This window comes from Salvia splendens, chromosome 6 (assembly GCF_004379255.2).
Source record: "Salvia splendens isolate huo1 chromosome 6, SspV2, whole genome shotgun sequence".
In the NCBI taxonomy this organism is placed as follows: domain Eukaryota; kingdom Viridiplantae; phylum Streptophyta; class Magnoliopsida; order Lamiales; family Lamiaceae; genus Salvia; species Salvia splendens.
Window position 1 is genome coordinate 11,316,808 of NC_056037.1, and position 20,714 is coordinate 11,337,521.

General features: G+C 38.7%; 4 protein-coding genes across 6 annotated transcripts; 1 reads left to right on the plus strand and 3 right to left on the minus strand.

Annotated features, from left to right (window-relative positions):
- The first annotated feature begins 3,883 nt into the window (after positions 1 to 3,883).
- LOC121808446 (myb family transcription factor PHL7-like) lies at positions 3,884 to 7,067 on the plus strand. 3 transcript variants are annotated; one of them, XM_042208945.1, is made up of 7 exons: positions 3,884 to 4,039; positions 4,532 to 4,747; positions 5,224 to 5,300; positions 5,376 to 5,418; positions 5,541 to 5,598; positions 6,102 to 6,171; positions 6,405 to 7,067. In XM_042208945.1, exons 2-7 carry the CDS (start codon positions 4,618 to 4,620, stop codon positions 6,867 to 6,869), a joined length of 843 nt encoding a protein of 280 aa, XP_042064879.1. In that variant the 5' UTR covers positions 3,884 to 4,039; positions 4,532 to 4,617; the 3' UTR covers positions 6,870 to 7,067. The 3 variants fall into 3 exon arrangements, with proteins under 3 accessions (XP_042064879.1, XP_042064881.1, XP_042064880.1); XM_042208947.1 differs by lacking the exon at positions 3,884 to 4,039 and adding an exon at positions 4,177 to 4,322; XM_042208946.1 differs by lacking the exon at positions 3,884 to 4,039 and adding an exon at positions 4,256 to 4,409.
- Positions 7,068 to 7,253: 186 nt separating this feature from the next.
- LOC121808448 (uncharacterized protein At3g52155, chloroplastic-like) lies at positions 7,254 to 10,127 on the minus strand. The gene is made up of 5 exons (XM_042208948.1): positions 9,656 to 10,127; positions 9,374 to 9,473; positions 9,119 to 9,298; positions 8,563 to 8,680; positions 7,254 to 7,810 (listed from the first exon to the last, which is right to left on the minus strand). The coding sequence occupies exons 1-5, from the start codon at positions 9,876 to 9,878 to the stop codon at positions 7,730 to 7,732; spliced, it is 702 nt and encodes a 233-aa protein (XP_042064882.1). The 5' UTR covers positions 9,879 to 10,127; the 3' UTR covers positions 7,254 to 7,729.
- A 761-nt stretch (positions 10,128 to 10,888) lies between these two features.
- Positions 10,889 to 15,007, minus strand: LOC121806198 (isocitrate dehydrogenase [NADP]-like). Its single transcript, XM_042206157.1, has 15 exons — positions 14,852 to 15,007; positions 14,211 to 14,254; positions 14,020 to 14,129; positions 13,834 to 13,871; positions 13,574 to 13,651; positions 13,435 to 13,488; positions 13,233 to 13,334; positions 12,970 to 13,061; positions 12,269 to 12,372; positions 12,077 to 12,145; positions 11,881 to 11,996; positions 11,689 to 11,723; positions 11,464 to 11,606; positions 11,259 to 11,381; positions 10,889 to 11,188 (listed from the first exon to the last, which is right to left on the minus strand). Exons 1-15 carry the CDS (start codon positions 14,898 to 14,900, stop codon positions 11,095 to 11,097), a joined length of 1,251 nt encoding a protein of 416 aa, XP_042062091.1. The 5' UTR covers positions 14,901 to 15,007; the 3' UTR covers positions 10,889 to 11,094.
- Positions 15,008 to 17,960: 2,953 nt separating this feature from the next.
- LOC121808782 (serine/threonine-protein kinase AGC1-7-like) lies at positions 17,961 to 19,662 on the minus strand. Its single transcript, XM_042209362.1, has 2 exons — positions 19,028 to 19,662; positions 17,961 to 18,831 (listed from the first exon to the last, which is right to left on the minus strand). The coding sequence occupies exons 1-2, from the start codon at positions 19,660 to 19,662 to the stop codon at positions 17,961 to 17,963; spliced, it is 1,506 nt and encodes a 501-aa protein (XP_042065296.1).
- Between the last annotated feature and the right edge of the window lie 1,052 nt (positions 19,663 to 20,714).

The window sequence follows — 20,714 nt, forward strand, 5'->3', positions numbered from 1 at the left end:
AGTTTTGGGGTATCTCAAGTACACTCAAAATCATGAGCTACACTTTTCGATATACCCCGGTACTTGAAGGGTACTGCGATGCAAACTGGATATCCGATAACAAAGACTCACTTTCAACAAGTGGATATGTCTTTACTATTGTGGGTGGTGTTGTCTCGTGAAAATCCACGAAACAGACATGTATAGCCCGATCCACCATGGAATCTGAATTCATAACTTTAGATAAAGCTGCGGAAGAAGCCGATTGGCTTAAAAACTTCCTTGAAGATATTCCATGTTGGTCAAAGCCCGTGCCTCCAGTGTTAATTCACTGTGATAGCCAAGCCGTTATTGGGATGGCAAACAGTGGCTTGTACAATGGTAAGTCTCGACACATCCGTTGACGACATAATACCGTGAGACATTTGATCACAACAGGGGTGATTACAATTGACTACGTGAAGTCATTGGATAATCTAGCAGATCCGCTAACCAAAGGGTTAAATCGTAATCAAATGAATAAATTGCTAGAGGGAATGGGTTTGAAATCCACAAACTAAAGAATTGTCATAGTGGTAACCCAACCATGATGACTGGAGATCCCAAGAACTTGGATCAATGGGAAAACTAAGCTGTGAGAATTCGTGTGAACACTCATCTACATCTATTCCCTAGAGAGTAATAGAGTGTTGAAACACTTGTCTAGTGGTGAGGTTAAGTATACGACTTTTAATGATCCCTAAAGGATCTTGTTGAGATGAAGTTCTCAAGGAGACCGAGTATGGCAAGATACTTAACGATGAATCACTTATGTAAGTGTGAAGTGGGACAGCTTCAAACAATACACTTATGAATCCAAAGTGGTGTCCAAGGCCTGAAATGGACACAAAACGTGAGAACGGATGAGGTTGAGGTGTTTAAGTGTTAACATCATTGTCTCGGTGCACGCCGTGGAGGAATAGTTCAAAGCATCGTGCTACTAGTCCGCCTGTGTATTCGATGGTGTTAACTATGGATGGTTCAAAGCCAAAAACTACCTATCATTATGCTTACATACCTCTTGATGGTTGAGCTTGTGTCTGCATACATATGCATTTGGCAATTTCCACTCATGTGGGGGATTGTTGGAATCGTGCTTGGTCAAATGATTTTGACTTATAATAAATATTACAAGACATTTAATTTTGTGAAATTAAATGCAATAGTGTCGATCTACGTTCCGAGTAGATGACCGTAGTATATTCATTTTCTCAAATCCGATTCTCGGTGAGTGAGAAATAATATATTAAAGTTGGTCACAATAAAGCTAGAAATGAGCTATGAGAAAAACTAAGGGATTAATTAACTAAGTGTTAATTATCCCACATCGGGATGATAAACTTCTTTGATGAAGTATTTAATCAGATGAATTATTATGTGTAATAATTATCGTGGAATAAGATCGGTGACAGAGCCCACACGCACGCGCACGCGCGCCGCCGCCCGCGAGCCGCGCACCGGGTGCCTTATGCCTTGTGCCTCAATAAAATGTATATGTTGTTTATGTATGACCACTTTCTTTATTGTGACCAACTTTATAAACATAATTTGATTATTGTTTTCAAAACATAATTATAACCAATTTTAATATATTATTTCTCACTCACTGGGATTATTATAACAACTGTAACCGTCGGGGGTTATTATAACAATTATGTTTATAAAATTAATTCCATTTACATAATTTGATTATTGTTTTCAAAATAAAATGTATATGTTGTTTATGTATGACCACTTTATTTGTTATAGACGAGTGTGAAAAATCTAGGTAATCTTACTATCAATAATCTTGAAGAAATTTAGGAAGAACTAAAATGAAAACTCAATAAATGGAGTATGAGTAATTCCATGGGATAAGTACAAATTATCAAGTACATACAAAATGTCTTATCAATATTTCAGTTTTGTACAAAAATTTTAAGTTTACATATTTCTACAGAAAGTTACTTAGTGTTTCTAATTAATATATCCCATCAAACTCATCTAACACTTTTACTTTTTTCTTCTTTTTTTATCTTATTAATTCTCAAATTATATCCTAAAATATTAAAGATTTTATATTATTTATATGTAATACTCCCTTCGTCCCTTAAAATTCATCACATATTTCCTTTTTCGTTCGTCCCTAAAAATTTGACACATTTCACTTTTACCATTTTTGGTAGTGGACCCTACATTCCACTAACTCATTCATACTCACATTTTATTATAAAACTAATACTCTCTTCGTCCACGAAAAATATGGCACTTTCATTTTCTGCACTCGTTTTGAAAAATTGATAATAAATAGTTAAAGTGTAGATAAAGTAAAGTACGAGAGAGAATAATGTAGAGAAGTCTCTTGTCTATATTATTCTCTCTCTTACTTCTTTCTCTCCCCTTTAACTATTTATTATCATTTTTTCAAAACGAGTGTAGAAAATGAAAGTGCCCTATTTTTCGTGGAAAGAGAGTATTTAAAAGTATGACCCACATACCACCAACTTTTTTAACTCACTTTCTATTACATTTCTTAAAACTCGTGCAGGGTCAAATGATGACGAATTATTAGAGACGGATGGAGTAATCATTTAGACAAAATTATTCTGTGCGAATGATTCCAAGTAAATATAACTATAAATTACATCTGAAAATTTCTAATGGCAGCCCTCTTATTAAGAAATGAGAAATAAATTTACTAGTAAGTATCTAACTAAATGCAAGTGCAATGTGCAAGCAGGCAAGCAACAAAATCACTATGTACCATCTTTTTATTGAATTTGATTGAAGAAAAAGTAGGAAGCAAATAAATAAGAGGGAACATCATTTTTGGTCCACGAACTTTGCCAAAGTATCATTTTAGGTCCGTGAACTTTGAAAATATCATTTTAGGTTCGTGAACTTTGAGTTAGTATCATTTGAGGTACTTTTTACTATTTCCAAGTTTTTTTGGGCGAAGATACCATCAATACCTTAAAGTGTATATATTTTTAATAAATTTATCATATACTCATATTTTTTAAATATCTTTACAATATATTTTTGACAAATTTTCTAAATATAATTTGACCTTAAATATTATCACTTAATTTTGTGACATGCAAGTAAAATTGCTTCTTCAATTCTTTATATTAATTTTTTTTAAATTGAATAAAGAACTTTCTTTAATAATAAAAAATTGAATAAAGATCTTTTTATAAATATCTTTACAATATATTTTTGACAAATTTTCTAAATATAATTTGACCTTCAATATTATCATTTAATTTTGTGACATGCAAGAAAAGATCTTTATTCAATTTTTTATTATTAAAGAAAAGTTCTTTATTCAATTTATAAAAAATAATATAAAAATTTGAAGAAGCAATTTTATTTGCATGTCACAAAATTAAGTGATAATATTTAAGGTCAAATTATATTTAGAAAATTTGTCAAAAATATATTGTAGAGATATTTATAAAAAATTATGAGTATATGATAAATTTATTAAAAATATATACACTTTAAGGTATTGATGGTATTTTCATCCAAAAAAACTTGGAAATAGTAAAAAGTACCTCAAATGATACTAACTCAAAGTTCACGGACCTAAAATGATATTTTCAAAGTTCACGGACCTAAAATGATATTTTGGCAAAGTTCGTGGACCAAAAATGATGTTCCCTCAATAAATAAATAGAAGAGAAGTAGGAAGGAAATGAAAAAAAGAAGAGAAGTAATTAGATGGAATTTGACAAAATATATCAATTTAGAACACTAAATAACTGTTTGTATATGTAAATTTAAAATTTTCTATGCTAAATTAAAATATGAATAAAATATTTTGTATATACAGTGTAATTATCCTACGGAGTATAATTTTTTTATAAAGTACTATACTATATTCTAATCAAACTTGAAAATAAAAACAGAAAGCTAATCATCCTTTTTGTATACCAAGCCCTCATTTTCTTTCCTCTTTTCGTTTTGTTAGTTCGGAGAATTTTGAATTTCCCAGCTCACTGCTGTTGAAGGATTGCGCCGTGAGATTCTGCAGATCTGTGTGAGGATTTTCTCACTATTTCTAAAATTTATGATGTTGAAAGTTACACCCGATTTTTTAGAACTATTTTCGTTTTTTGTGGGTTCCATGCTTTTGGTCAACTCTTGATATTTTTAAAAAATTCAGAATGCTGATTTCTGAACCTATATGCTAAATTCTGGTTAAATTATTCAAGGAGTGGCAAAATTGAAGCTATTTTTTTTCATTTTGATACTAAGTGCGAACCATTTCATTTGAATTATTGTTGTCAACTACAGCAGTTTGTTCGATATCCATTGTCTCTGTAATCCGCACATCCTTTGAAGTTTATGATTCTCTTGTGTATGACAAACTCATACAGAGGAAAATGAAACATGTTAATGTCGTAGAAGTATGCTCAGAATATGATGATAAGAACTATTTCTAGCGCATGTTTCAAGAATTAAGCTACATATAAGGGTTTCTCTTGCTTTAGTGTGTGGCTGATCAGTATTTTTTTCCTGATAACTTCAGGTTTTATTGGCTCGAGTTTTAGCTCCAATTTAGCTCGTAGGGATGCAATAGTCCAAAATCAGCCGTTGGACTGCGGTACCGGCCGGATGGATTCTATGGGTGGAGGTAACAATGTGACCACCAATGCCAACTTGGCATCAAAGCATCGGCTTCGTTGGACCCATGAGCTTCATAAGCAATTTGTCGATGCTGTAGCACAGCTTGGAGGGCCAGATAGTAAGTGTTTCTGGATCCGGCCACAATTGCAGTTACTATTGTAATGAAGAAGTCGAGTATCGATTAGTAACAACTATAGGAAAAGATTAACAGATTAGTAACCCAATAAAAAAAGAATTAAGAAGAAACAAAATTGTTGCTAGTTTAGCTAAAGTTACTTTGTTCCATCAATCAGGAGAAAGTTTATCTTGGCTTGTAATAGTTGATCGGGAATTGGGGAAGATAGGAGAGTTCCTATACATCACAATATGTTGTAAGGAATTGCACTAGCCGTGTCTTTCACTAGCCAGATATATAAGTGTCGTGCCTAATAGCTGAGACAAAACACATTTTGCTTCGTTTCCCCCACTCTAGTGGCATGGCAAAATAAACAAAAACAGTATCCTTGTTAAAATCCCCAATTGTCGAACATCCTTATATTTTAAAGGGATAGCTTAAACTTATAGCTGCTTGGATGCAATCATCTTTTGGTTCAGGGGCTACTCCTAAAGGCGTTCTAAGAGTTATGGGAGTTCAAGGGCTGACAATTTACCATGTCAAAAGCCACTTACAGGTATGCCACCCATCAGATCCCTTTTTTAGTGTGTTCATCAATCTAGTGTGTGAACTAACATAAAATCTCCCACAGAAATACAGGCTTGCCAACTATCTTCCAGATTCTTCATCTGATGGTAGGTTTTCTCTTGACTATGTTCTGTGTATGTACAGGTAGTAACAATACATTGGTCTTTTTTGTAGAAATTTATTGTGTTGTCGATTAATTTATTTATTCATTTATGCTATGATTTCGAAGGGACAAAAGCTGAAAAGAAAGATTCTGGAGACATGTTTTCTGGCTTAGACGGTTCATCGTAAGTGTATCACAAATTCACAACAATTACAGTATTTATATAATTTCTCATTGCAATAACTTGGCACCTATTTGTATGGCATCTTTTTTACCTTTTTTGTTCTTCCATGTATAATCCACTTTGATGTAGTCTCCTTTATTCTTATTGATGTATCTTCCTTGTGCTTAAATGGTACTCCCTTTGGCCCATTTCAACAGGTCATCTTACCTTATTTGGAGGTCACTACCTAAAATGGAAATTCATTACATAAGAAACACCCCAATGTAACCTACTTAATATTTATATGACATATGCCATTGTGGCCCCTCTTATTTTGTCTCTCTCCCCCTACTTCATTAATTATCTCGTACTTTTTGCACAAATACATCATCAACAAAAGTTACATACATCCCTTCTCCAATTTTATCATAAACTACTCATTTCTGAACAGTTCACTATAGGAAGTACTATGTGTTTATGGTGAAATATATCATGACAGTTCACTAAAAAAAATTTCATTACAGAGGTATGCAAATAACTGAAGCACTGAAGCTGCAGATGGAGGTTCAAAAGCGATTGCATGAGCAATTGGAGGTACCTCATGCTGTTCAACTGTCTGAGATTTATGGTCATTTCACAATTAATTGTGGAAAACTATTTGAAAGAGAAGAAAATTTAGTGGGATCAAAAGTCTTCTTAGCTAATGAACTAAGATGCATGGATTGTTATTTCACTAATCTGGGGCTGCTAGAGCAAATGAATTTTGCCCAAGATACTTGTTTCTTCTTTTGTCTATGAGATATTATGACTATTATAGAATCTTACAGGTGCAGAGGCAGCTACAGTTGCGGATAGAAGCCCAAGGAAAGTATTTAAAAAAGATTATTGAAGAACAAAAGCGCCTAAGTGGAGTTCCCCCAGAAGCACCTGCCTTGGGTGCTTTTGTACCTGAAACAGAGGGATTTTGCCCTGAATTTGAGAACAAAACTGACCCAGGGACCCCTGCTGCAACTTCCGAGCCCCCTTTTGGCGACAAACTTGCCGAAGAACGGAATCCAGCCAAGTGCATTTCGTTAGATGAGTCCTCTCATGACGCTCCACAAACCCCTGATTCTGATTGCCGTGTGTCTTCACCACTTGTCAGCCCAAATGAGAGACCAGACAAAAAGCAGCGCAGGAGCACTAACATTGCATGCACAGCACAAGAAATGGTTCTGAGCCACTCAGTACTGGAGTCGAGCTCGAGTCCCCCTTTTCAGGAGCCAGATTCTAATTTCTTGGCCAGAGAATAATCTGGTCATTAATCAGGGTTTGTCATTGCAGGCAAAAACCAGTTAAAGAGGGTCACAAAGAACCGATTAATACATTATGATGTATGCTTATTGTCACCGTGTATGTATGTCTTGTATCTGAAACACGTATTTGCACTAGGTAGATGAACTTCTGGTGTACAGGTCTAATGAAATGAGTATTTAGCTTTAATAAGCTTAGATTCTGAGGTGAATTCTGGGAAGACTACTGTTCTTTCACCTAAATAACACGCAGGTGATTGAATGCGATGGTTGTTCCTGATATCTTGGTTTGAGTTGTCAATACTTCTTTCCAGTGATCGTTATCCATAATTGGCTCAATGTTAGCTGGCATCAATCCTCGTTGGTTTTTATTAGTCGAACATATAGAAAGAGATAAGAATACACGTTATAATTAGTATACCAATACAAATGAACTGGTCATGATAACATATGCAGAAGATAAAACATCATCCGTGAAGAGAACTCCACCGGAATCTAATATCAACATAATTCCTCTCTACATTGCTGGATGCTCTGAATAGTTCCTAAAATGTACACATAAGATGGCTTTCTTCAATATGTACGTTCATCCGAAATACTATGAACTTTCATAAGCTGAATAAGTATACACGTGAGCACTCATATTTCCAGCAGTCAACACATAGGCTTCATGGTCATACCTAACTTATGGTGACCATAGCTGCTCTATAGTAAGAATACTCATAGAGCTTGTTCGGAAGATAGCAGCAGAAGGGAAATTGATTCCCATAGCTCCTCTATTGACACGAACATGTCAGTTCTCATGATTAGAAGGAGCGGAGCAAGTGCACTGCTATCTGTGATGATAATTTGGCTTCAACTTAAACAACACCTAGGAGATCAGACTCGGGTTTTATAATGGCATGAAGCTTCCAACCACCAAATCCTGCCAAAGAAAATGCCTGGAATTTGAAACAAATATGACGTTAGCTGGCAATGCAAGAGAGATATAAGTCCACTGCTTTTGAACTGATATGATGGGAAGGCAACAGCTGCTGCCTACTTCAACTATCCGAAAACAACAGAATGAATTGAAAATAATTGAAAAACAATTATGAAAACCTCCCAATATGAGGTTATTGTCACCTAGACCAACATTGTTATTCAGCATTTCAGCTCTACAACATTCCTATATGAGATTAAAGACCATTATAACTCACACACACTCACAAATGCACATATAAAGTCAAAATTATATTTAAAAACAAGCACATCGGTGCCTTTTGTTTTGAGCAGGGTCGACAGATCCAATCGAAAAATACAAAAATGCACAACAAGGGTTGACAGATCCCATCAAAAAAACACCAAAACTATTATCAGAAAAAAAAAATGGCTCAGTGTCTTTTGTTTTGAGGAGGTCTTAACTGTTTCTTGAATTGGAGATTGATAAATTTAAGAAAATTGGATGAAAAGACAGATTTCCTTTTAGACATAAGCAAAATGCATTGAAAAGCATCTTCTAGGCCCTTTTAACATGTTCCATATGTGAATCTACATTATCAATGATGGAGATGCACCCCAATCCATATTAATTAACATGTTCTAGCATAAATTAATACTCCATGTCAAACAAATTTTAGTTACTCACTATGTAAAAACTGCAAAGAACTAAAGTATTCAAACTACAAGCTACAGCATAGAGATTATTTAGGACCTCTTCCCATGAATTCCCAGTTGCTTCCAGCAGAGCAGCATTGCATGTCTTCAGTTCTATGGAGGCACCAGAGAACATGGAAGCTGCCTCCTCCCATCCTCTGTTATGGCCCATACACCTGTATATTTAGTACACAAAGAAAGAGTATTAAAAGAGTACAAGATAAAGGCATAGGTTCTTAAGAAAGAGTATAAAAGAAAAAGAATTTTAACAATTTTTACGACCTTGGATCCCCTTGCTCTTAAGGACAACTAGAAGCAATGCATAAATGCATAATTACATGTGTGCATGTAGGTTTGCGTGTTTGTATCTTACTTGTATATTCACTCATGGTCTCTCCATATATGGCAGGGCCAGTAGGACACAAAAAAGCTAAAGCTGTAATATAGGCCTATAAAGGTTCTCTCAATTAAAAGCTCACTACCACACGTAAATATAATTTAGTCGCGTATTCAGTAATAACTTAAAGATTACTATATCTTCAGGACACGTAAATACATCACCTTAATTTACCAATAGATGAAATGCAGAACGGTAATCTACAACCAGCACTCACATTACTGTAAGGATCTCATTTCTTGAGTATTTACAGATGGTCCGTTGAAGGTGTTCTGCTGTCTGTCCATCCATGGCTGCAACAGAGTAAAAGCTTGATATAAAATGTACCTCGGCTTCCAAGAAAGCACGCACTTGTTCCTGAATAATTTTCAATGTTTCCCGTGTTCTCTGTGCATCACTACAACAATGCACACAACTAAATACAAATTCAATCTATCAATCAAACCAAAATCAAGAGGCACCTATCTCCCACCTTGATAGTACAAGTTGAGGAATCCAGCCCAATTGCTCAAGTTTCTGACCTAGTTTGACAGCATCTGCTCGTCCTAATTTACTCAATGGCCGATCATGATCTGTTAAATAGCCGAAACAACATTTACATATTTCCCCCCCAAAAAATCAAAATTACTCTACCCCGATTCCGTCAAAATAGCTGATACACTAGTGCAAATGAGCATTACTTCCACACTATATACATACTGATTTTATTCACTTATTCCCGAAATTGGTAGCTTAGAAACAACAGAATAAGTACCTCTGAGAGAACGATCTTCCCAGGAACTCCTGGCGTGACGGAGCAGTATAAGGCGGCGGGACACGGATTCCGGCGGAGTTTCGGCCGAAGCCTGCTCGTCCGCAGGCGTATCAATTACGAGCGAATTCCGAACAGTAAGCAAGGGCTTTCTTCTACTCCGGCTCTTAGGGAAGCACAGATATTGTGGGGATGCAGAGATCGGTTGCAGCGCGGCAGCAATCATGGCGGTTTTCAAATAAGGAAATGAAATTTATTTGAGGACTTGAAATTTGGTAAGATTTTCTTAACTAACGTCTTCAGGTTTTGGAAACGTTCCCTCCACCATAGAGAAGAGATTACTTCCTCCTCTCTCTCTCTCTGGATGCAAACCGGTGATGGACGGATAGATACCAACAATACACAGACGATATTGAGACCGGGCCGGGCCGGGCCGGGCTTATCCGACCGACCCCATCGGTCCACCACATACAGTGAAACCCATCCAATTAATTCTTCAACTACAATATTTTTGGATAATTTATCAGTCCTCGTTTCCAAAAAGAAAAAAGATAATTTTCAGTTACAACTAATAATTATTTGACTCCTTTTTTCTAGTATCAAATTATACTATTAATATTCACTGTAAAAAATATTGATAGTGTATCATTATTTATCAAATTAAAATTTCACATTTTAGTCACAATATTAATGGAGTCATTTAAAATTATAATGTTATGTACCAACTCACAAAATGCTTTTATGTTAAAAGCAAAAAATTGTAAAATACTCATTTAGAATAAAAAATAAACTTTAATCCAACGTTTAACTAATAGTGTTCAAATTAGTTGTGTGCATTGCAGATTAATTCATAAAAAGTGGCAATGTCGTTTGTACTCTCAAATTTAACGAACAAAATAGATCAATTCATAATGCTAAAAAACTGAAACTATCTAACATAATATTCCCTCCATCCCACAGGAATATACTTTTCAATTTTAAAAACTCTTTTCATTCTAGTGAGATGAGACTTATTATCCATTAACAATACTTAATTACTTTTTGTCTCTACCTCTTTCTTACTTTCCTAATTTTACATTAAAACTCATGCCGAACCCAAAGTGCATATTCTTTGGAGACGGAAGGAGTATGCAAAAACAAAATCATGGTATATGTTAAAATGAAATAATCGTTGATCATCGACGTCTACATTTTTCACACAGTGTAAAAAGAAAAACTAAGCTAAAAAACTTACAATGATTTTAATGACTTTTCATCTGAATTTTATTACTATTTCATTCGACTTGGATAGCAGAATGCTTATGATGATGCCACCAAACGTTTCCGCACTAGTTACTACAGAAACTATGTTGAAAGTACACAATTTTTGATAAAACAATCAGTCGGATTAATAAGAGAAACTATAGCTTTGCACAACAAACATGGAGCTCCGACACTCCCGACTATAGCTTTGCCTTCTTCCACAGCCTACGTCTCAACTCCTCAGCCACCACATCAATGAACTCTTCGGTGTTCACATACTGATCTCTAGACACGCTGCAACAACACACCCGTGTCAAAGGCGACAAAACAGAAAGAAACATTTTTTACAGAAAATTTCACTCACTTGGCTCCATGAGTAAGAATGGCAAGATCCTTGGTCATCTTTCCAGACTCCACACTTGCAATGCAAGCAGCTTCTAATTTCTCTGTGAACTCCAAGAGTTTGGAATTTCCATCTAACTTTGCTCTACAAATATCAAAACAGAGTCGTAAATGAAGAAAGTAGTAACAGCTAATTGCCCCGGTGTCATGGAAAACTAATCATCTACCTGTGTGCAAGTCCCCGTGTCCATGCAAAGATCGATGCTATGCTGTTAGTGCTAGTCTCGCCTCCCTTTTGATGCACTCTGTAATGGCGCGTGACTGTACCGTGTGCAGCCTCTGCCTCGATGGTTTTTCCATCTGGACAGACCTATTCAAATACGAAAAGTTATTGCCAAACAACAAGGAATAGAAAACACAACTTGAAGAGATTAATGATATGGTTACCGCACCAGCACTGATGTCATTAAACCTAGAGATCCAAATCCTGCATCACGGAAAATAGCTAGTTGTAACTACACTATATTCAACAAAAAAGCATGTAACTCCAATGAACCCTATCAATGCAAGAGGCAGACTCCGGTGAATCCACCGTGCATTCAGATGTACGCAAGTCTTTGCCTAAATTTGAAGATTGCACAAACCTTGGGCTAAAAAGTCACTTTGAACATCTCCGTCGTAATTTTTGCAAGCCCAGACATAACCTCCGTCACTCTTTAGAGCATAAGCAACCATATCATCTATAAGACGATGTTCGTACCTATTTTCAAGAGCTTATATTAATATTTATAGATAAGAAAAATTAATTTGCATATCTACTCTTTCATAAACTTGGTATACCAAATCCCAGCAGCCTCAAACTTGGACCTCCATTCTTTTTCATAAACTTCTTGGAAGATATCCTTAAACCTTCACGAATAAGAAAGCAAACAAACGCATTTAAGAAAAACAATGTAAAAGGCTCAATTTGTTAAGTGCGGGCATGGTGGCATGAAATTCAAACTTAGGAGATTAGTCAAAAAAGATGAATACCTTCCATCATAGTTCTTCAGAATGGTATTTTTGGTGCTAAGATAAAGCGGCCAAAGCTTCTGATAAGCAGTGTTCATCGAGGCCTCCGCAAAAGCACGAATAGACTACGCAGCATAAAGCATATAATTACTCTTTACATGAAAAAAGATGCAAAATATTCTAGCAAGTGAATTTTAAGTTTTAAATGCTATCACAATGTTTAAAAAATTGAATCCTAGTAGTCTTTGCAGTCGGTCAAAATTTTTGTTTCAGGCTCAATAAGGAATCCTTCAATGAGAATTTGCTTAAGTCACACACAGTGGAATCTACATTAGCCACAGCATAATAGTAACATTATCAACTAACCAACCTACTTGGGACTTGGGAAGGGCAATAGACTGATAGAGAGAAGAGAAGAAATGAAACAAAGGAAATTACAAACTACTATCAGTTCATCCACTTTTTAAAACTTCTGTGGAACCTAAAGCCTTTTCCTGTATCATTCAAATAAAATTAATACCATGGAAGAAATTATCTTAAGGAGTGGAATTTACGCGTCTTTCAGTCAAAACCAGACATGATAAAGACAGGTGTTTTAGCCTAGGAGCAGAGAATCACACAAGGACAAGGCTATTCCCATCTATCCGATAACCATTATGTTCGGGAACTGCGTAGACATATCAGGAAACAAAAAAATTTAGAAAAATTGAGAGAATTCAAACCTCGTCAGTGTTATACATTGACAGAGCTACACCACCAGGTCCAGTAAAGTTGAACACCTCCATTTCAACGCTCTTAGTACCTCGATCTGGGACTGTAACATACGTCATATCATAATCATATGCGGTCTTTAATCGTCCATACAATATTAAGAGCATTGTAATAGTTTAAGTCAAGCCTCCTTTATAAAAAAGTGGTTCATAAAATACATGGCTGTATTTATGCACTGGGTATTAAGAAACTAGATAACAAACTACACACATACCAAAAACCATTTTGAGTTTTCCAGCTCCTTTAACTACTAAATCAGTAGCTCGATACTGATCCCCATAGGCATGTCTCCCAATGCATATCGGCTTGGTCCAACCTATGAATTGGAATAGTTGCAGGCCTTATATCAGAAAGACCAGATAAAATAAACCCAATTTGTAATCTCAGTAAAGAAATTCATAGTAAGAATTAAGCACCTGGCAGAAGACGGGGGACATTTTTGCATATGATTGGTTCTCTAAATACTGTCCCTGCAGAAGTAATATCCACATTCCCGAGTAAATATCGGTAATTATATTGAACATCCATGCTTATGCTTCTACAGAAATTTCCTACCATTCATGATGTTACGAATGGTCCCATTTGGACTTCTCCACATCTGTTTCAAGTTAAACTCTTTAACACGGGCCTCATCTGTTCAGCCAACCAAGATGACGAATATGTCAAACAGAATATATAAACAGGTTAAACAATTAATATGTATAGATGTGGTGATACTTCAGTTGCATTTATAGCCTAACAAATGTAACATCATTCAAGAACTGCTGAAACATAAGCGAAGTTTATCTAATGGCCTTGTGTCTTAAAGACGATACCTGGAGTAATGGTCGCACATTTAATTGCCACATTGTACCTGGATATTATCAAAGGATAGAAGAAAAATACTGAGGATTTCATTTACGGGGAAAGCTGATAAAAAAAATTGCTCACAGTTCAGTTAAAGCTTCACAACAAATTGATTACATAAGAAAGGAAAAAGAAAATATAAATAAATTACAAACCTAAGGGTGGCTTCTGCACTTTCAACTGTAACTTTGTCGTTTGTAGCATCACGGTGATGAATACCAAGGTCAAAGTACTTTATGTCTAGCTCCAGGAAAGGAAGTATGAGCTGTAAATGTTGTAAACCAATTAAGAAAGCAAAACATTACAATTGTGTTATTGGCAAGGTTTAGGAGATTAGTATCCAAACCTTTTCTTTGATACATCTCCATATCACTCGAGTCATTTCATCGCCTGCACCAAAACTACATTCTTTAATCATGACAGTCAAGCTTTCCGCATGTATACAATAAAGAGGAACTCAGACAAATATGCAGCATTCTTAGTCTCTACAGCAGAGGGTTTTCCTCCAGATATGTCAGCATAAATCTTCAGACAAATCGACTAAACACCTCGAAATGAAACCGACACACACAGAGAACTAGCCGGAGAGTATCACATCAGCGAAATGATTTAAAAAGCACTCAATTAACAAAGATATCTACAATAAAACACTGATCTAAACTTCTAACCCCAAATGACTTTTAACCATCACGAACTAGAATTTCGACTAAATGAACATTCAAAGAATTAAATTCAATAACCCCACTTTGTGAAAATGCTTATGTTACTATAAACAGCCAGCACGCCCAACTAATCAAGATTATGAGCATACATGTAAACTGGGTTTAATCAAGAAACGTTTACAGTCTCAATTTCAACAGCAAAAGCGCCTACTACATAATAAACTTAGTTCGATCAAGCCCACGTGATAAAACAAAGATCAGCAACGAATTGTGGCAGGCAATCAATTCTTAGAGAGGAAATGAGCGCAGAACAGAAGATACCGACCGTCCATCTCGACGATGGGGTTTTGGACTTTAATCTTGTCGAAACTCATCGTCAGATAGCGCAAATTCTTCCTTGGTGATCAACTTAAAATCTTTGCTGAACTGGGTTTACTCAAAGCCGAATTATGCTGGAATAATCTTTCTTTTATCAGCCTGCGCTGGTCCCATAAATGTTTTTTCTTGTTTTAAACGAGTGGGCGGTACTAAGAGCATCTCCAATAACCGGCGTCACCACCGCCACGCCGATTTTTCGCCCACGCCGGTTTGACGCCGAACCATTGGAACCGGCGTGGGCGAAATCGGCGTCGCCATGCCGATTCCCGCACTGACGCCGGTTCCGACGCCGATCCTCACGGGCGCCATTGTGCGTCCCGGATCGGCGCCAAACCGGCGTCGGATTTAAATTTTTTTTTTTTGTTTTTCGAACACACTATATATACGCGCGTTGAACCTCATTTTCATTCGCACCACTTGTTTTAACGAGTACTCTCTCTCTACCTTACTTTCTGTACAAAATCAATAACGAGCAATGGAGAACAACTACGAAGGTACTCCAGTTAATCCCGGGGGATGGTCTCAGACTCCCCCGCCTCCCGGTGTAGGGTCTCAGACGCCCCCGCCTCCCGGGGCAGGGTCCCATACTTCCCCGGCTCCTGGGGGAGGTGGTTGGCCTCCGATGAGCGGGTACTACAACATGTACCCGTGGCAGCATATGATTCCGGGGTGGGCACCCGGCATGCAGCCCCCTATGCAGATGATGCCGGGGTGGGCACCCGGCATGCAGCCACCGGCGCAGCAGATGATGCCACCGGCGCAACAGATTATTCCCCCGGCGCAGGGGACGCACGGGGGGACACCGCCTATCGGCCGACTTTTGATTTTTCCACCGGTTCTTCGCACACATCGACCCCAACGGATGCACAGTATACGGAGACCTTCTCCTTAGCGGACTTGGGTTTTGATATTAACGAGGTATCGGAAACTCTCATTCAAAGCCAGGGAGTAGGGCGGGGTAAGAAGAAGGGCAAGGCGAAGAAGGTCGGCGAGTCGTCGCAGCCCCAAGCCGAAATCCCGGCCGGAGGAAGTGGACAGACGCGGAGAACGTTGCGGTTGCCAAGGTGTGGGTGAGTGTCTGCGACGATCCTCTGGTTTCGAACAACCAGAGGATCGTCAACTTGTGGGCCAAGATAGCCGCAGCCTACAGGGCATTTTGCCCTGAAGGGAGACCGTGCACCGGGGAGGAGGTCCGGAAGTGCTGGGACCGAATCAGGGCTGGCGTCTCTCGATTTTCGGGTTTGTACGCCAACGCCCTCCGCATGCAGACCAGTGGCCAAACAGAGGAAGACTGCAGGAGGATTGCGGAGAGAGCCTACCCCGATCCGGTTAAGAAGTACTATGAGTTCACCTACTGGAACTGCTACGTTGTGCTCAACGAGTCGGAGAAATTCCGGGCAGGCGTCGACGCTGGCTGGCCGAAGAGGCAGAGACTGAACTATACCGGAGATTATAGCGGCAGCAGCGGTGGTTCGTCAGACCTCCCTGAGACGGCCCAGGAGGTCCCGACTCCTCGGTCGTTCGGTCGCCGACCTCGCCCAGTTGGGCAAAGGCGGGCGCAGCAGGTTGCGAGGGGGGCACCCCGAGTTCCCAGGACGTCCATTCGGCATCCCCCCTCGGCAGGTCTACCGAGGAGCTCAAATTCTTCGCGCGCCAACAAAGGCGCGCTCAAATGGTGAAGACCTTAGCCGACTTCCAAGCGGCGGTGGACCCCGAGGTGAAGGATTATCTTCGTGTATTGCTCCAGAGCCAGCGTGAAGAATTGGAGGCGATGAGGAGGGACACCGGCGGGAATAGCCGCGGCGTAGGTGGTGACGGAGGCGGCGGCGACGACGGTGAAGAAGCCCTGGGCGACGACGGAGACGAGGACGGCGGCAATGAGTGATTTTGTTTTACTTTTTTAAATTAATGTACTTTTTAATTTTTGTACTTTTTTTATATTATTGTATTTTTTTTATAATTAATGTACTTTTTAAATTTTAATATTATTATTTGAATTTTCCGTATTTGTCTCGTAAATTAAATTCCGTATGTTGATACAAGTGTAAATTAAATTATATAATTGTTATTAGTGATGTGGAAAGGTAGTGTGAAGGCTATGTGAGGGCTATTTGATGTCCAGTTGATGTGGCAAGCTGATGTGGCAGGAGAATTGTAGTGCTGATAATGTGGCAGTGTGAAGGCTATTTGATGGCTATTTGACGTCCAGTGCTATTGGAGATGCTCTAAATGTTCTTTCTTTTCGTTCTTGAGGAAAACGTGGTTATGCTATAGTGGGGTCCATCATTAGTAATACAAGCACTACATTTGGATGGTTTCGATTTCCGGATAAAATAGTACTGAAATTATTTAATTAGTTATTACTAATTATTATATGATTATTCATCTAGATTGAATTATTATATTGAATCTCATAAATCAAACCCATTATATATTTAAGTATGGTATTGAATGTTATAGACCAAACACATTACATATTTAATTCCAAATATAATTTTACAAATCAAACACATCTGAGACCATGAGATTATGGATAGTAAAAATTACAATCCGATTAGAAATTGGATTACTCGAGCTAATTCGTTCTTGCTGGTGGGTTAAGTAGACTAGTCCAATGGACTGGCGGTCTGAGCTGCAGCAAAATAATTTTTTTTACTTTTTACTTGTTTTTTACTTTAGTACTCTTTCATCGAACTAATCTGCACATTTTTTAAGTACTTTTCTTTTTCTCAGAAAAATATGCGTTCTTTCTTATGTAAAAATATTTAAAAATTCTATATAAATAAATGCTTAATCAATTTTAAGGGTGCTTTGGTTTAATCAGAACACTACTAAAGTTAATTTTTCCCCTGAACCTAGCTTTTTGCTCTAAACAATGCATAGCATATTGTAAAACTCATTCAAAAAATGATGGTTTTGTATTGCAACAACTTTTTTTGCTGTGTAGGGATGATCATACAATCTCAAGCTGCAGCTGCACTAATCCATAATCATCCTTGTATACATACAAAATGAAACATGTACATACAAATATATCGATCCATTGGAATTGACATTCAAAAATACTCGAACTCAACATAGGAGGAATCAGCCGTGGAGGTCTGGTTCTGGTTCTGGTTCTGGTTCTGGTTCTTATCGCTGTCCTCAATCTTCTTATCGGATTGCGGTGGATCTTTACTGGCAAACTGCTTGAAATCAACGGGCTCCGGCACGTGCGGAGGCGTCGCGCATCTAACAAGCGCCCAGTTCACCCCCTCGAAGAAGGGGTGCTGCTTGATCTCGGTGGCGCCCCTCTTGTAGGCAATCCTCTTCTGCGGCTCCTTTATCAACAACCCCTTTATAAGATCCTTCGCCGTGGAGCTCACTTGCGGGCCCTCCGGGAACTTGAGCGGCTGCCCGACGACGTTGAAGAGCGTCGCGCGGTTCCCGGCTCCCTTGAAGGGGGTCGTCCCATGGAGGAGCTCGTACAAGAAGATGCCGAACGTCCACCAGTCCACGGCGCTCCCGTGGCCCTCGCCCCGGATGATCTCTGGGGCGAGGTACTCGTGGGTCCCGACGAAGGACATGGAGCGGACGTTGGTGGGCTCGGCCATGAGCTCTGGGAGGGAGTTTTGGTTGCTGCCTAGGCCGAAATCGGACTTGGATTTGCGGTTTTTCTGTCTTGGGAGGAAGTAGGGGAGGAAGCCGGATGGCTGGATGCAGCCGCGGACGGCGTTTTCGTCGTCTAAGATGGCGTCTGTTGTGGCTTGTGTGGATGAGGATTTGACGAGCGTTGGGTTGACGGAGCAGCGGAGGGACAGGTCGAAGTCGGAGAGCATGATATGTCCCTCCTCTCGTACTAATACGTTTTCGGGCTTCAAATCACGGTACACTATCCCTAGCATGTGGAGATACTCAAGCGCTAAAAGCACCTCTGAGGCATAGAATCTGTCATAGAACAAGACCTTCAGTCTCAGTCGTATTAATTTTTTTTTGACAAAAAACTTTATTTCCTTTTTGTACTACTGTTTTACTTTCTCTATATTAACCTTTAAACATGAATTTCGTATCACCAAAAGAAACATCTCAACTAACTGGGACGAAAAAAGTAGAATGAAAAGAGAGAAGATAGGTGGTAAGTAACCTGGCAGCCTCCTCTGTAAAATGCTTGTTGGGCTGCTTCTGGCGAAGGGAGTGAAGGTTACCCCCACTGCAGAACTCCATGACCAAGCAATAGAACTTTTCAGTCTCAAAGTAAGAATAAAGGGTGGGTAAGAAAGGGTGGTCGAGTAGACCAAGAATCTCCCTCTCGGTCTGCGCCCGAAGCAGCTTATTCCTGCTGGCGAGGGAGGCCTTATCCATGACCTTCATCGCGAAGAAACTGCTGCTCCCACGGAGCTCAACCAGGTAGACGCTCCCAATGTCCCCATACCCGAGCCGCTTCAAGAGACGAAAATTGGTCAGCCCGAGAGGCGAGTCTCTTGAATTGGCGCAACTTATGGCGTCCCATCTGACATCGCCCCCCGTGTGGGGCTTGATGGGGGCGCTGCTCGTGCTGTCTAAGCTGTCGCTTCTGCTTCTGCTTCTGCTTCTGCTGCTGCCCCACCCCTGCTGCGATAGGCTGCTCTTGGCGTTGCTTGCCATGGTGCTGGGGGATGTTACGTTTGTGTTTCTCGATGTTGGGAGAGGGCAGGGGAATGTGTGGGGATTTACGGATACAGGCTCACACGGATTTGCATTTCCCTTAGCCATCTCGTCTTCTCTGCTAGCCTCGTTCATCTACATTTACAACAAAACTACTTATTTTTATCACAACAATACATGTACAATATATCCTTACCTTCAATTCATATGCTACTCAACAAACAATGTTCCTTGTATTCTGAGGCACTTATTTGATCTAATGTGCAAAAGAAAAGAAAAACACACATGCACACATACAAAATTTGTCCAAGTTTTTTTGGTCACCGTTGAAAATTACTTGATTCAAATACATTACCTTCAAATATCAGAGAAACATCAATCATAAGGTGCGGCTAGCGGATATGATCGGTGAATTAATATCTTGAGGAAATAAAAGGGCATTCGAGAAAAAATGGCATTGATGGGTCTACGTGAGAAGATGGTTTGTTGGTATTTGACTTAGCTAGTTAAGGTTGTTGCTAGAATCAGAGGTGTTGGTTTGGTAGATTAGTGACAAGAGAAAATTGCGGGAAACAGGTAATTGTATTATGAAAGAGAGAAAAGAGACGTGCAGGGAGGATAGGAGATACCGCGAGGATCGGCATTTGCAATTCAAGTCGTGGATGTGAATTATTTCCATAGATTCCATTGCCTCTCTCTCTCCTAATTCCATTTTAGTCTCCTAATAATATGTAATTAGTATTCTTTCAAATTTGATCTGAAAGGATAACGTCGATTCTGTGGAATTAGCTAGTTACTTAAAAAACACTACTCCGTATAAGTATATTTTTTGAGTCCAAAAAATGCAATAAGTATATAAGACCGTAATAAAACCATACTCCTAATACTCATTTCAACATATAACTCCCTCCCAACCATTGCATGTCGTGTATTTTTCAGTTTTTGATTTTTTTTTCTCCTACAATAATGACATTATATTTCTATATCATTAAGTCAAATTGTAACCTTAGGTCATCCGCGGCGCTCATAAAAAAAATGGGACTGGGCCGCATTTGGGGTCCGGCCTGGGACGCTGGAGAGGCCTTGGGCCGCACCCAGTTGTTGCCCGTCTCAATGTTTGTTCAACATTTTCAATTTTAAGAGTGAAATAGTTTGAAGTTGTGAATAGTGCAATTTAATGTTTATGG

Bases quoted from the DNA above. Each gene is read 5' to 3' on its own strand.
- LOC121808782 (XM_042209362.1), bottom strand. From the start codon at position 19,662: ATGAACGAGGCTAGCAGAGAAGACGAGATGGCTAAGGGAAATGCAAAT. The intron at 18,832-19,027 runs GTTACTTACCAC...GTTCTATGACAG, and splicing joins TTTACAGAGGAGGCTGCCAG to ATTCTATGCCTCAGAGGTGC.
- LOC121806198 (XM_042206157.1), bottom strand. From the start codon at position 14,900: ATGAGTTTCGACAAGATTAAAGTCCAAAACCCCATCGTCGAGATGGAC. The intron at 13,872-14,019 runs GTTTGTAATTTA...GATAATATCCAG, and splicing joins AGTGCAGAAGCCACCCTTAG to GTACAATGTGGCAATTAAAT. The intron at 11,997-12,076 runs GTATACCAAGTT...TCTTGAAAATAG, and splicing joins TTTGAGGCTGCTGGGATTTG to GTACGAACATCGTCTTATAG.
- LOC121808446 (XM_042208945.1), top strand. From the start codon at position 4,618: ATGGATTCTATGGGTGGAGGTAACAATGTGACCACCAATGCCAACTTG. The intron at 5,419-5,540 runs GTAGGTTTTCTC...ATGATTTCGAAG, and splicing joins TCCAGATTCTTCATCTGATG to GGACAAAAGCTGAAAAGAAA. The intron at 6,172-6,404 runs GTACCTCATGCT...AGAATCTTACAG, and splicing joins GATTGCATGAGCAATTGGAG to GTGCAGAGGCAGCTACAGTT.
- LOC121808448 (XM_042208948.1), bottom strand. From the start codon at position 9,878: ATGATTGCTGCCGCGCTGCAACCGATCTCTGCATCCCCACAATATCTG. The intron at 9,474-9,655 runs GTACTTATTCTG...GCTATTTAACAG, and splicing joins GGAAGATCGTTCTCTCAGAG to ATCATGATCGGCCATTGAGT. The intron at 8,681-9,118 runs GTGAGTGCTGGT...CTAAATATACAG, and splicing joins AATGAGATCCTTACAGTAAT to GTGTATGGGCCATAACAGAG.